At 40.2% G+C, this 15,051-nt stretch overlaps 1 protein-coding gene across 3 annotated transcripts in view; it reads right to left on the bottom strand.

Annotated features, from left to right (window-relative positions):
- The window catches only part of RTN1 (reticulon 1), a 240,355-nt gene that overhangs the window by 9,309 nt on the left and 215,995 nt on the right, over nucleotides 1-15,051 (bottom strand). For 2 of the 3 annotated variants that reach the window (XM_059059704.2, XM_059059705.2), the window contains 5 exons: nucleotides 9,172-9,379; nucleotides 6,496-6,634; nucleotides 4,751-4,820; nucleotides 4,193-4,239; nucleotides 4,045-4,107 (listed from right to left, as the gene is read on the bottom strand). In XM_059059704.2, the coding sequence (XP_058915687.1) occupies nucleotides 4,045-4,107; nucleotides 4,193-4,239; nucleotides 4,751-4,820; nucleotides 6,496-6,634; nucleotides 9,172-9,379 (527 nt within the window). Of the gene's footprint in view, nucleotides 1-4,044; nucleotides 4,108-4,192; nucleotides 4,240-4,750; nucleotides 4,821-6,495; nucleotides 6,635-9,171; nucleotides 9,380-15,051 lie in introns of those variants that run through there. The other variant, XM_067028402.1, reaches the window with a different exon arrangement.

Genomic DNA, 15,051 nt, shown 5'->3' with positions numbered 1-15,051 from the left:
TGACAATATGGAATATGAAACAATTATGGCCTCTTTTGATTTTGATTTATACTTCTATTAATAACATCTAAACTTACATAGATTTTAAAAAATATGCCTCAGTACATTATTGACTCATATTTGGTTGTGATCAATTCATTGATTAAACCCCCTTGCGTATTTTTTGCACAGCTACTGTTGTACCCTATCTCATCTGCCTTTCTTCCCATTCTATATTTGCAAAGTTGATTCTAAATATAGAACTTTGCTTTCCCTGTCAGTTTCATTTTATTAATTTCAGTTCACAATTCTACATTACTCAAGATCACTTGATTCATTTTGAATATTGAGTTTTGCTGTCTTCTGAATGTGCTTTTGCTCTAAGCTATGTGTCACCTAGAACTCGGATGAGTATATTTGATTTGTCTTCACATAGCCATATAAAATACTGAGACAGAAAGTCATGGAGTCAAGGGCAGAGCCCTCTGTCACATTACTACACCTTGCCCCAGATGGATATTTGATGGATTAATGAACATCCCTAGGGTCTACTATTTCAACCTTCTAGAACTCTACCAGTTGTGCTATCAACTGGACCGTACATCTTCATTTTCTCCTCAAGGACACCAGGAGGACTTTTCTAGTAACCCCACTGAAATCCAAATTCTTGCTGGCTAGAGCAGGCTGTATGATCCCTCGGTTTAGTGATCACAGAACTATCTGAGTATTTACCTACACTTTTACTAACTCATTCTGGAACTTTGCTTGAAAGTAGGCATTCGATTCATCAAAAGGTAATTTCTAGAATCTGTTTTTCTCATTTGAAAATCAGGAGAGTTCCTGCCCAATTTCAGACTATTTTACCATCCTAGAATATAACTCACCTGGACATGGAGAGTTGTATTCACTTGAGGCAGATTTCTTATTAGGTTTTCAGTTATTTAAGGTTTTAATTTCCTCTGAAATATTTATTTTACCTTTTAAAATTTGTCAGCCTTTAGAGCTGGAAAACTGAGACACAGGAAGGTTAAATGACCTGGACAGGTTCATCATCCACTCAGTATAGAGAAGGGAGGGGCACCAAGGTCTCCTTACCCAGTCTGGGACTATCCTGCACACCCCTCGTGAACTGATCTCTAAGCAGCAGAAGGAGGATGATCATGACCATGATCATTGAATATTTATTGAGTGCTTCCTATGTCCAAGTAAGAGTAGTTTATAGACGTTATCTTTTCAATGTATAGATAAGGAAACAGCTCAGGGAGTCAAATAACATGCATAATGAACTTATATAGCTAAAAAATGCCAGAAATGGACTCAAACCAGTCTATCTGATTCCAAAGATCATGTTCTTAACTGTTTCACTAAAAGGGTGTGAGTTCTTTTGGTGGAGTTATTATAGCATGGAATCAGAATTTCAGAGGTTGAAGGAGCCTTAGAGGTAAGATCCCACCAAGAAATCTTCAAAATTTAGTGCCAGGCAAAACAGATTCTTTTGAAGAACTGCTGTTTCCTCCTTTCTGATAAGAAGTAGGTAACTTCCCCAGTTTCTCTTTCTGTTCTTAGCTTCCTTTCTATTCCTTTTCAGATCCTTGATTTCCAATTTTAACTTAACCAACTATATTGTATAGATACATTCATACATTTTACTTCTCTGCCATCTCTCCTTTCCCTCCATTTTAACAGGTGTATACCCTTATCACTTTTGTTTGAATTCTAATAGCCTCCCAGCTAATCACTACATCTCCACTTTCCTCTCCAATTCTCCTCCCACTAGACTATCATAGTAATCTGTACAAAACACAACTCTGATTACATCAATCTCCTGCATAGGAACATCAGGGGCAGGCTATTTCTTGCTGAGTCAGTCATAACTCCTTAGAGCGTTCAATACTTGTCCTCTGCCTCTCTTTCTAGACCCTTTCCAGTTCATCTTTCCACTCACTTAAACTTCAGACACACTGGTCGACTCCCTGCTCCCTGAACTTGGCCTACATTTTCATGTTTCTGCCTCTACCTGTATTATTTATTCTTGTAGTGTCTTTCCCCTCATCATCCACCTGATGAGTATTTACCCATCTTTCAAGGCTGCTATAGACTGAATGTTTATGTCTCGCTCCACCCCTCACCCGCCCCCACAAAATTCATATGTTGAAACCTAACCCCCAGTGTGCTGGTATTAGGTGGTGGGGCCTTTGGGAGGTGATTAGTTCATGAGAACGGAGCCCTCATGGATGCAATTAGTGCCCTATGAAAGAGAACCCAGAGAGCTTCCTTCCACTTCTGCCATGTGAGGACACAGAGAGAAGTCTGCAGCAGAACCTGACCATGCTGGCAAGGGCCCTCATTTTAGTAGCTCTCCATTATCCCCTCCAGGTAAGACCAGTAGTTTCCTTATCTCTCTCACTTTAATATTTTATGCAACTCTATTGTCATTCTTATACTGTCTTATAGTTATTTCTTTACAATTTTGTCTGCACCCATAGGCTGAGAGCTCTGCTAGGAGAGGATCATCTCATTCCTCTTTATACTCTCTGTGCCTGTTACATGCAGTTCTCGTAAAATAATAAGTATGTCTTTTTTTGGAAGCAAGCAACTAATCAGTCAAATAAAAAATTCAGAGATGTGATTTGTTCAAGATCGTCAAACTAAGTATTGGACGACTGAGCACTAAAGCTTTTATCTTCCAGTTTCCAAGTTCCTATTCTGGTGTTCTTTGCTGTAGTTCCTAAACACAGTTCTAACTGCCAAAAAGGCACCTAGGGAGTTCATTAAAATATAGATTACAGGACCCTTATTCTAGGAGTTCTATTTCCATAAGTCTGTTGTACAGTCTGGGAATTCATATTTTTAACAGGTTCCCCAGGTTTGGTAAACACCAAGTTTCATATTATACCATGCTGCCACTTCTTAGTACAAAGTAACGAATATCCTCAATTTGTTGATTTTCATTAGGTATTAGTTGCATTTGTGTCCAAGCTGATAATTTCAGGCATTTTGAAATGTGCTACAGATCTGATACAGATCGAAATTCACCATGAATTTAAGAGGAAGAATATAAACAATACACAGTAAAAAACAAAAATCTTTATATACTTCAGGAGAGAACTGTAACTGATGATATACAAATCAAATAACAGAGGAACTTTAAAGTGCTTGTTTTTTTCGTATTTGTTTTGTTTTATACATCTTTTACTATGTAAAATACTTTCCTTGAATTCTGACCATCACCTAGGTCTAGCCACATGATTCTAAGATTACTAGAGAGAAAGTCTAGTTTTTTGAGACATGTATTTGTAGTTGAAGCCTAGGTCAGCTTTTGATTAAAACAAAATCTTGAGTAATAAGGACAACATAAAAACTAACATTTTAGATGAAGACATATCTAAAAACACTAATTTAAGAATTAAGGAAAACTACTAAGTTAATGACTATATTAACTGTAGGTACTTATTACTGGAATCTTTATCTCCTAATATATAAAGTAGCCAAAAAGTAGAGTCTATTTAAGACTCAGGTTTGAAAAGCAATGCTGTTAATAAAATAAGCAAACACACACACTTGTTGAGTTGAAATGGTGTAATTTAAAATGTAACAAAAGTTCTAAAGATTAAAAAAAGTTTTAAGTTTTAAAAATAATTTCAATGGTTTAAAAAGTTAGTGATATTTATTGTTTAAAAATTGAAAATGTTAACTTAATTGTTTTTATTTTGATTAAACTGTTATAAATTAATTTCACTTTCCTGAATCAGGCTTTCTTTCCTCCAACCCATCTTACCCTTGGACATGAGCCAGTCCCCAGATACAGCTTAATATCATTCATTCATTAAAATTCATTTCATTATACCTGAAATAAACCACTGAAAATTTTGTTTAATTGGAAGTTTTAAAATTCATACTTAATTTATGAAATAAAATAATTGGGAAGGGTGTGAATATAAGCCTCAATTAAGTGAATGATCATAAATCAACCTATTATTTTCTCATCCTTTTATTCCTCCTATCTAATCCAGTCAAACGCCTGCCTAAGGCGGTCTCTCCTTTTTATGAATTGCACTATGTAACTTACTTTGCCACAACAGCATTTATGTGAGTCCTCACAAGTCCCAGATATTGGTCAATCTGTGCCTACAAAGAGGAAGAAATCATGAGCACATCCAAGGTTCACAAGGTCAAAACTTAACATGAATGTTTGACACTACATAGAACTTACCTGGTGCTTAACATACACTACAGGTAGGGTAAACATTGAAACCACAGCTGGGATGAAAAACAAATATAGTATTAAAATTGAGAGTTCTCAGTAAGAATAAGCTTATAGATACATTTTTATATAGTCATGTGATATTATGACATTATTTGCAGTAGCCAGCATTCTAGCTAAAAGATGGCAGGACTAGTTCATAAGGAAAACAAAAATATGCTGAGGCCTTCACAGATATTAAGTCATTATTCCTGGAATGAGGGAATGACCTCCTAAGAAGAAAATGAACTTCTACACATAAATGCCATTGAAGCAGATATATATTTGAAGCCAAATAAAACCAGTTACAGTTGAAAAAAACACTTCAGATTAAGAAATTCATTATTACTATATAATATATATTATACTCTTTAATTGAACTATGATGGTCAGGGAAATGCTCTAGACTCAGAGAATCTGGCATTTGTTGCTAGGAATCCATCCAAGCAAGCTAACAGCTAACAGCCTAGAAAGCTTTACGCTCACAGAACGTGTGAGGGGAGACATAACACACTTGTCTATCCTTACCCATGAGCAGCAGGGTCAAGCCATTGAAGAGAGCGCCAACGTAAGTCAGGAGCCACATCAGGACTGCAAACTAAAGAATGAAATGATGATCAGAGCTTCTAAAACCATCGTGACAGATAAGAGTCTCATTTCATTGACTTCTTTATATTAAAACTTGAGACAAACTATGTCATGGTTTCAATAGAAAATGTAAGAGCATTTAAAGCTCATCACAGAATTACTGAAAGAGGATCCTGTCTTTACTTCTCTCTGAACCCTTTTGATCTCTTTGTTGTAAGAATTGAAGGACTCATTGAAATAATAATCTAGGGCAGGGGTCAGCAAACTGGCCATAGGCCTGTTTTTGTATGGGCCCACAAGTTAAGAATGGATTTTACATTTTGCAATAGTCAAAGAAAATCAAAACAGGAATAACATTTTGTGATATGTGAAAATGATATGAAATTCAATTTTCAGTATTCATAAACAATGTTTTATTAGCACACAGCCACAGTCATTCATTTACATATTGTCTTTGGCTGCTTTCCCCCTATAATGGCAAAGTTGAGTAGCTGCAACAAAGACTGTGTAGCCTGCAAAGCCTTAAATATTTACTATATGGCCCCTTATAGATAAGGTTTGCTGATCCCCATTCTAGCACACAATTTTTTTTTTTTTTTTTTTTGTGGTATGCGGGCCTCTCACTGCTGTGGCCTCTCCCGCTGCGGAGCACAGGCTCCGGACGCGCAGGCCCAGAGGCCATGGCTCACGGGCCCAGCCGCTCCGCGGCACGTGGGATCCTCCCGGACCGGGGCACGAACCCGTATCCCCTGCATCGGCAGGCGGATTCTCAACCACTGCGCCACCAGGGAAGCCCTCTAGCACACAATTTTTACATTACAAATGTCAAGGGAAATGTCACCTTAAAAGCCCTATGGTAAGTAATTATAATCTCCCTGCTATCGCTTTTTTAGCTGTTACCTGCTAAGACATTATTCCGGCAAAGCACCTTGAGGGTTAAGGCCTCATCACTCACTTTTCTTCTGCTCTTTCTTCCTCAGTTATGGAGCAGCCCATGGGAGACTCCTCCCTGGTGTGTACAAAGTGCTCTGGGGGAACGGGGAACTCAAAACATCCTTGCCTGGGCTCCCACCCCTCTGCTCACAGCCCTGTTGAATCATGATTGATTGACTTTGGTTTTACATGTAAGCCACGGGGTGGTCACAGCAGCTTGTTCAAAGAAACCTGGTGAGTTCAATGATGGCACCAGGAATAACACCCAAGTGCCCAAGGTCCTCTACCCTCAGGGGTTCAGTCTCACAGCCCACATGTCTTATTATTAGCAGAGTCCAGCATTTCAAAGGAAAAGCATGTATATTTTTTACATTCCCTAAACTAGATTTTTATTTTTAAAATAATTTTAGGAAATTGAGGAATTGAAAATGGTAAGGGGAAGCAACCTGGGATATTGTAAAAAGTACAGAACTAGAAGCTGTGTGACCTGGGTTTGATCCCAGCTCTATCAGTGACTCACTTGGCAACCTCAGGCAAGTATCTTAACCTCTCTGAACCATCGTTCCAGCATCTGTAAAATGAGGGGATTAGACTGGATGAGCTCCATGGTACCGTACAGCTGGAGATTTTTTGACTCTAGGATATAATTAGCACTTGTTATTTTATTCTCCATCGTGTCGCAGTTTATAATGTTACACCGTTAGGGAAAATAAAACCAAGACTGTCAAACGGAATGCCGTAAGCAATCGTACTTTTAAGGAATCCACCAGGTCCTGGACAAGGAAGAGCCTTCTCAGTTCTTTAAGCGTGCTGTTCACATAGAATTGCAGGCAGTCTGTGTACTTCTGAATCTGCTCCTGAGACAGCGTGATCTCAAGCTCCAAGTAGGCCCTGTCAACAAAGGACCCACACAGAGAACTCCATCAAAGGGAATCCTGAAACAGCGAAGTTTTCCTTTTCCAACCCTGAGGACAACAGCCAGGTCATCCTGAAGGATTCATGCCAGCCAGAAGGCTACAGGGCACCACACACACCCACAGCTGGTGCATTGGGGAACACAGGAATCACGGCACTTAGTGGGGCACTGTGACTCCTTCTGTCTCCCATAGGCAACATTACAGTCTGAGCTGATAATTCAGAGCAACTGGCTGGGAACAGAGAAAAGTCAATCCAAACCAGCTCATTTGCTGAATTCTCTGTATATCTCTGGCCCACCAGGCAATTGTGAAAGTCCTCCTTTCTTCTTGGCTGCATGAAGATGAATTGTCTTTTTAAATAACTGAGATATCTGAAAATCCTAGCTGCCAATTATTATTTGTCATCAAAACTCTAAGATTTCATATTTAAAGTCTGGAAAGTACTTTCAGGTTTTATCTAGAGAACTCTGAAAATGCAAGTGAGTTGCACCATATTAAAATGCTCACTGGTTCTAGTAAGAGTGGTATTTTTAGTAATTGTATTTTCCATTTGTTCAAATGGTTAATTTGAACTCTTGGGTAGATAAACTCTTCAAGTATATAAAAATCAATCCATCCTCCTGTTTTGGCCATTTCCCCCCTTCCCCAGGCCCATCCTCTCTCTCTCTCCTTCCCCAACTCTACGATGTTGTCTATTTTGAGGATATTTCTAGAGTTTTTAAAGTGCTCACCTAATTCTGAGGATTGAGAGGAAAAGAGTAAAACAGAATTTGGCTTGAGTTTTAGAGAATTTATGTTTATATGCTTGGCTTTTTAGAAAAAAATAGAAAAACTGATTTGTCTAGATAATATGTTTTGATTCAAAATGTACTCTGAGTTATATATTCCTTTTGCTGATAACAACAATTCAGCCAAAGGAGTGTTTTACATTTTAAATGTCTCCTAATGGAAGATAAAGTAGTTGAGCTAATTACAGTTAGACTCTTGGTCCTACAACTGGGTAGTTACAGAAGAAATAAGAGAAGTGAGAGATGAGTTCTCAGTGTAACTTGACAGGCTTGGACCCAAGAACGTGGCAGAAACCAGCCTCTCTCAGACAGGGGCTGGGGCAGGGCAGGACTCTAACAGTGTGGATACTGGTCACAGGCTAGGGTCACTGAAGTAGGCATAGTATTCACCCTGGTAAAACGACACTCCACTTCTCCATTCTTCCCACTTTTGGGATGGGATCATGCGTAACCAAGTTATGGCCCAGAAAACCCATTAACTCTGCATTAGAAGAAGGCCAAATAGATCCCAAGGGTGAGTGAGAATGATCAGACTGTAACTGTGTTTGACACTGAGGCCAGGAACCAGAGGCTGGGAAGAGAAGTCTGAAACACGGCATTTTCCCTTTTGTCAACAAGGCCCCATGACACAGGAGTCTTTTCCCTCTTTTAAGAGCCTGGCGCCCTGACGCCTCGATTCAGGTGACAGGTGAGGGTGAGCCAGGAAGGATTCAGAGGCATCCCCAGTGAATTACTGGGGCTGGCTCAGAAGCCATCCTGCAGCAGTATCTACAGGTCTCATTCGGGATGCAGAAATATCCCTCAGTTCCAGGAGGTGAGGATACCTGTAGTGGGGCCTGCACTCTGGGGCCAGCACCAGGTGAGGGGGTGACTCTGACAGTCAGTGCTAAAATACCTGGGGCTTACAAGCTGGACTCACAGCTAAGTTGGGGTGGAGTTGGGGAGCATGCAGCTGGAAGTGCTAGTATCTCCCTCTACCACATTTCATATATCCTCTTTAATACACTGCCTTACAAAAATCCTCCTCTTCAGTGTTCATTCTAGTTAGATTTCCCCTGTATAAAAATATGGAAGAGGGTGCATAATACTGTTCATGAACCTTGCATCCCTCAGAAGTTTGGCCCTTTGACATTAAACTTCTGGAAAGAGCAGAGAAATAAAAATCCAAACACTCTAGTCCTGGCTCTGTGCTATTTACTGCCATGTGACTTTGGGTAAGTCACTTTACTTCTTAGAACCTCAGTTTTTCCATCTCTGAATAGGGATTATAATGTTCTGCCTTCTTCAGAGAGTTGGGAGGAATAATTGTTGAAACACTTCAAACTATAAAACATTGTATACATATAATGAATTATGATTATCATTAGTAATAATAAATATAAAATTAATATTAAATATAAATTTAATGTTTGCACATTTCATAAATTCACACACAAGAATTTATATTATATAAATTGTTTAAATTAAAGATTAATATTTAATTAGTAGCAATAAAGTTTTAAAAGCTCAATAAAGCAGTAAGGGTTAGAATAGAGATAAATGAGTTTGTTTTAGAAATTTAATAGAAATATTAGGTATTAAAAGAGAGAGCATTAAAGGAGACTCTACGAGGCCTGTTAGGTGTCAGAGAAGCACAACCCATAGTGCACAGGAGCTGAAACAGAGGCAGACGAAAGAGCCACATGAGAGGTGGGGCAAGGGCTGGTCTGGTGGGGACACTCACTTGAAAGGGTGACCCTCGTCGGTTTTCTGCACAGCTTGTAAAACAGACTTGTAGATGCGGAAACTGATGGTGGCTGAGAGCGCAGCAAGGGCCAGGTAGGCCACGACACTCACAACGCTGAACTGGGTCAGGGAGAAGAGTAGCAGCAGGAAGCTCCCAAACACTATCCCCGTCTGCTTGATGTCCCTCCAGTACAGCAGGTCAATAGCTGTAGGGAGGAGACACACATACACACACCAGTTAACACTGGCAGTGCCACTGGGGAAGCTGTTGCAGCCCCTTCCGCAAAGCCACAGTTGCTATGGGTTCTCATCAGCTTTGGGATTCCTGAACACAGATGAATAGACACAGCGCTATCCGCAGGGCACTTACTGTCATCCCATTTTGCTTTGGAAGAATCTTTTCTATCCCTGAGGTCAATCAGTAAACTCACAGATAAGAACAGGCCGTTGAACCTCCAGTGACAATATCTCTCTGAGTGAATCTCAGTGGGCTACATCTGTAGAGTAGCCTAAATTATGTGACTTTGAAACAAGATTGAAAATTCAGAGGAACCCGTTCTCTTCTTTTAGATGGCATTGATTGTACGCATCTTGATGCCCCACTTACAATTCAGTGTTCTCAATGGTGGCCCGTAGATGAGCACATCAGTCATACACATGGCCCTGCTGCTGAGAAGGGGCAACAACAAGGAAAAGAGAGGTTCTGGAGAAGTGGAGCCTTCAGAAGCATGGCAGCAGGTCTGGGAGACCCCATCTAATGCCCAAGGCTTCTGAATAGAGATATGGTCTGTCTCCAAAATGAGCAAAACTGAAGGGTTAGTAGCTGTCTCAAGAATACCTGGAATTTGCATTAAACCATTTTGTAATCATATGATTTGTTCACTTACATTCTTGTGACTTAAAATATCTGGAATACAAGCTTTAAAATCTACATCACAACTATCATTCAGTTATTTGCCTCTTCCAACTCAGAAACAAAAAGTTAAATTCAAAAGAATAAAGCCATGGTGCTTCAAATAGGATACAAAATGGAAATATTTTAAATATTCCAGTCACTAGATTATGAAAAAAGCATAGAAGACTTGCTGAAGAATGTATGCAAATTTATTCTTAAATTAGGCAAGTAACAAATGGTTTCTTTCTTTTCAGGCAGAGAAGAGGACTCTTTGAGAAGACATGACACAAGAAACCCCTGGGCCCCTGAGGGTAGATGATGGAAGTGGGAGAAGACGGGATCTCCACAGAAGCTTTGCTCCCCACTGGGTGTGAGTGGCTCTGGAGACAACAAATTGAGGTAAGCCTAGGCCTAAGTCTAGACCAGCAGGCCTAAAGGCCCCTGTGAGCTAGGAACCTCTTAGTATTTATTCTGTTAAGTGTGGGGGAGTGGGGAAGAAGGATAAAAAGGAGACTAAAACATCACCATTACCTGCAGTGTTACCTCTTCCACATTTGTTCATTTATTCAGTATTTATTCAGCAGTACTAAGTGCCATGCTTTGTGCTAAGTGCCAGGTATATCAAAATAAATGAATTGTTTAAAAAAGAAAACTTACATATAAATAAATACATTGTAATCTTCTGTTTTATGATGCCCACAGATTCCCATAGCAGACACGTTTAGAAATAAACACATTATAAGACAGCATGATCTGTGCTATGGGGGTACACAGTGCTAGGGATGGTGGCTTACCCATCCCTGAGATGATGTAAAGGGGCATGGAGAAACTGCAAGTAGTTTTCAGGCAAAGGGGAGACAGAATTTGCTATTTTCAAGTGAATCCCCACTTAACAAATTGCATAACACCTGTTAAAAATGATGTGGCCTCTAGAAAAAACCTTCTGAATCTCTGGACCCCTGTTCAAACAGCCCAAGAATGCCAGGCACCAGGTAGGGGCTTCACTAGAAGAAGCTGTGGGCAGAGAACATTAACTGTTAACTAAGTAACGTTAGTTTGGTGTAGGGTAATTACACAACAGGTCTTTCAATCAACTTGATAAAATTGCTGGAGGTTTCTAATTGGGAGGTCAACAAAAGTTGCACCTTAAAACATCAATGGATGTTGATTCTGGGTACTTTGTGACATGATTCTCTATTTACAGAGATTCTGAAATGTTCAAAGCACTTTCAGATATTAGTTCATTTAAATCTCACAATAAACTCCATTATACAGATGTATAACAGTCAAGGAAACTAGAAGTTAAGAAACTCGCATACTGACTATTTAATAGGAGAAACAAGATCAAACCTTAAGTTTGATGCTTTATTCAGAAAACAGTTGCCTCTCTCATGTTATGTGGTTGAATGTTAACTGTCCCCCAAAGTATGCAAAATTAATTTGGGGCAACTTGATTATATTTCATCTGCTTCCAGAGCTAGCTATTTATAGTAAATTTTTTTTGTAAGGGCAATCAAGTCATTATCAACAGTAAACAGTTATTGGTCATCTGTTTATTTAGTAAGCACAGGAATGAAGAGATCATAACATTTTGTTCCTGCTTTTATGTTAACTTCAGATCTAGATGGGAAGACTGAACATTCTTTTTTTTTTTTTTAAATGCTGCATCAATGCCAATGTACCTTGTGTTGTCAGAGGTGGCAAAAGTTGAGTTCAAAGAAGGGACAGTACTGGAATTGATGAAAGAGGGATGTGTGGGATGGTTTGAGAATGTGGCGAACAATTTGTTAAGGAGATGGGGTGGATACAGGGAAATATCATGAAGGATTAGTTGACAAGAATGGTGACCAATTAGCTGTGGGAGAAAGGAGGAAGAAGTAATTAAGGGTGAAAGCAACATTTCAAAGCTGGGTGACAAGAGTGATTAGTATCACTGACAAAAATAGGAAATCTGAGGGAGAAGTGGTTTGGGAAAAAGCCAACACTTGTTTTTATACCTCCAGGTTCTGCTGTGATGACATCAAGCAGGGCATTTTGACACAGCCTGGGGCAGAGATGGGACAGGGATCACAAATGAGATGTAACTGACAATTACACACAATATAAGTTTTTAGAGGCTTGGAAATAAAATGATTTCTTTTTATAGGCTTTGTCACAGTAGCCCTGAGTTAAAATGGACAGTAATATCCATGTGATATTCAGATGGATATGTACAGTAGAGAATTGGAAGTACAGGACTGGCATTTAGCTAAGAGGGTTGAATATTTACATTTGGGTGTATTCTGAGTAGAAATGATGATTGAAGCCGTGAAAGTAGAGGAAACCTCCAAGAGAGGAGAAACTAACGGATGTAATAAGGGATGAACCACAGTTAAGGATTCAAAGGATTGAGTAAAGCTGCAAAAGGAGTCCTGTCTGGGTATTAGAAAGGGTCCCACAAGAGTGTTGGTTAGGGCAGTCAAGAAGAAGGAAACTTCCAGAAGAAAGGGGTTGGCAGTAAAGAAGAAGGAAACTTTCAGAAAGGGTGGGCTACAGTGTGGAATGCGGTAGATGCAATGAGAGAAATGAGAAACGAGAAAGGACCACTGGTTTTGAAGACTGGGGAGTCACTCATAACTGGGGGGAGAGTCGTGTTAGGTGCTAGTGAGGATGATAGCCCTGCTGTAAAGGTTTGGGTCGGTGGTGGGAAGTTCAAAGTAATAAAGAAGATGGTAAAGAAAATGGTAGTTTGGGGAGTAGCAATAAGGAAATCTTAAGGTTGAGCAAACCGGGAATGTTAGTGAAAAGGGAGGAGTGAAGATCCCCGGAAAGAGAAGATATTTGTTTGCGCAAAGTCTCAGAGAAGGTGGGGAAAGGATGGGATCAGTCACAGCTCTTTCTTTTCAAAGAAGGAAGAAGAATGACAGAGTGGGTAAGGATGGAGGAACATTTTGTCGAAGTATTGGTGTGGCTACAGATATATGTTGAGGTGGATAGGGAATAGTATCAAGTGGCTCGGGGAAGACTTATTCAAGTTTTCCCTGGAAAATGAGTCATGATGTCCTCCTGAGACTGAGGAGAATAGGGGTAGGACTTGAAGAGATTAGGAGAGGTCCAGACCTGTGTTGTAGTGATGAGTCACAGTAGCTACTGAGCACTTGCAATGTGGCCAGTCGCAATTAAAACATATTGCAAGTGTAAAGTACATGTCAGATTTCAGACTTAGTACAAAAAAGGACATAAAAAGTATCTCATTAATGGTTTTTATATTGATTTTCTGTTGTTGAAAGGCTAATACTCTAGATATGCTGGATTAAATACAGTATATTAGTAATTTTACCTGTAATTTTACAAGTAATTGCGGTGGCTTCTCGTGTTGCGGAGCACAGGCTCTAGGTACACGGGCTTCAGTAGTTGCGGCACGTGGGCTCAGTAGTTGTGGCTCTTGGGCTCTAGAGCACAGGCTCAGTAGTTGTGGTACACAGGCGGCATGTGGGATCTTCCCGGACCAGGGCTCAAACCCATGTCTCCTGCGTTGGCAGGCAGATTCTTAACCACTGCACCACCAGGGAAGCCCTCTTTTTACTTTTTAATGTGACCACTAGAAAATTTTAAATTACATATGTGGTTCACATTATATTTCTATTGGACAGTGCTGATCTAGAAAACTACAGTAGGACTCAAAAAGAAATTAATTAAAAGGGCTTCCAGGAAGTAAAGAGGGTTTGGTTAAAGTCATGGATCTCTGTGGATCCAGTCAACAGGGTTAGAGGTTGGGTGTTCTGATCTGTGGATTGTGGGGCTGGTCCAGATTTGTGAACGGGCATGGTTAGAGGAGTCAAAGATCCAAAAGGACAGAATTGAAATGAACAACCTTGGGCTCAGGCTGGGAATGACAAGCAGTGAAGACCTTTGGGAACTGATGTGCTGGGAGAATGGCAAGGGCTGTGTGTGGCCAGAGTGCCGGCAAACAGCCTGAAGCCCTGATGCTTCAGTGGGAAGGGTAGGAAGTGATGAAGTGTGATCACAGAAGAGAGTTTCTGTGTTCTCAAGCTGCTGTATAAATGCTGATTTTTCACATTTTAATTTTGCTTAGAGTGATGTAAACTTGTGTAGGAAGCTTTCTAGTATCTGGTCCAGAAAAATGGGTATTTGAATAAAGCTTCCTTAGAATCCAAGTAAAAACATAAGTATCTCTGTAACTGCAGCAAATTATCACAAGTAGCCTTTGGATACAACAGTAGATAGCTTGTCTCTTTCATTATCCTCCTAATACAGGAAGGCTAGGTCAGAGTTTAAACAGCTGAGTACACATTCACTAAGCATACTCACTGGGACAGGTAAATTACTGTATTGCTTTGCCAATTATCAAAAATTAAATTACTTCGCTAAAAACCAAGGAGCAGGGCTTCCCTGGTGGCGCAGTGGTTGAGAGTCCGCCTGCCGATGCAGGGGACAGGGGTTCGTGCCCCGGTCCGGGAAGATCCCACATGCCGCGGAGCGGCTGGGCCCGTGAGCCATGGCCGCTGAGCCTGCGCGTCCAGGGCCTGTGCTCCGCAACTGGAGAGACCACAACAGTGAGAGGCCCGCGTACCACACACACAAAAAAACCAACCCCAAACCAAGGAGCAATGCAATGAAATGGGAGATCAGTATGTTCTATCAATCTAATAAATAGACTGGGCTTGGTGAGCTCATCCTTGTCCCCAAACCACATGTGGGAGCACACACTGCAGCCTGCCTGGGGCTGACTTAGAAGGGCGGACTGGCAGATTTAGCAGATTTGAAGAATCCTAATCTCAAATGCTGAAATCAGTGCTACTCTCATTTCCATAATCCAGGCAAGAATAGAACAATAAAATAGAAGAAGTGATCCAAGGTTTATTAATACCTAAATGGAAATAAAATTCAATGTCAAATTTCTAGAAAGAAAGCCCTTTGCTGCAGTCTAAAGCTTTTTGGATTGGGACATTATTTTAAACGTATTGAATTAAATGATCCAAT

Source organism: Kogia breviceps, chromosome 3, assembly GCF_026419965.1.
Source record: "Kogia breviceps isolate mKogBre1 chromosome 3, mKogBre1 haplotype 1, whole genome shotgun sequence".
Taxonomy (NCBI): domain Eukaryota; kingdom Metazoa; phylum Chordata; class Mammalia; order Artiodactyla; family Physeteridae; genus Kogia; species Kogia breviceps.
The sequence above is the reverse complement of the archived record's forward strand: the minus strand, read 5'-3'. Positions and strand labels throughout refer to the sequence as shown.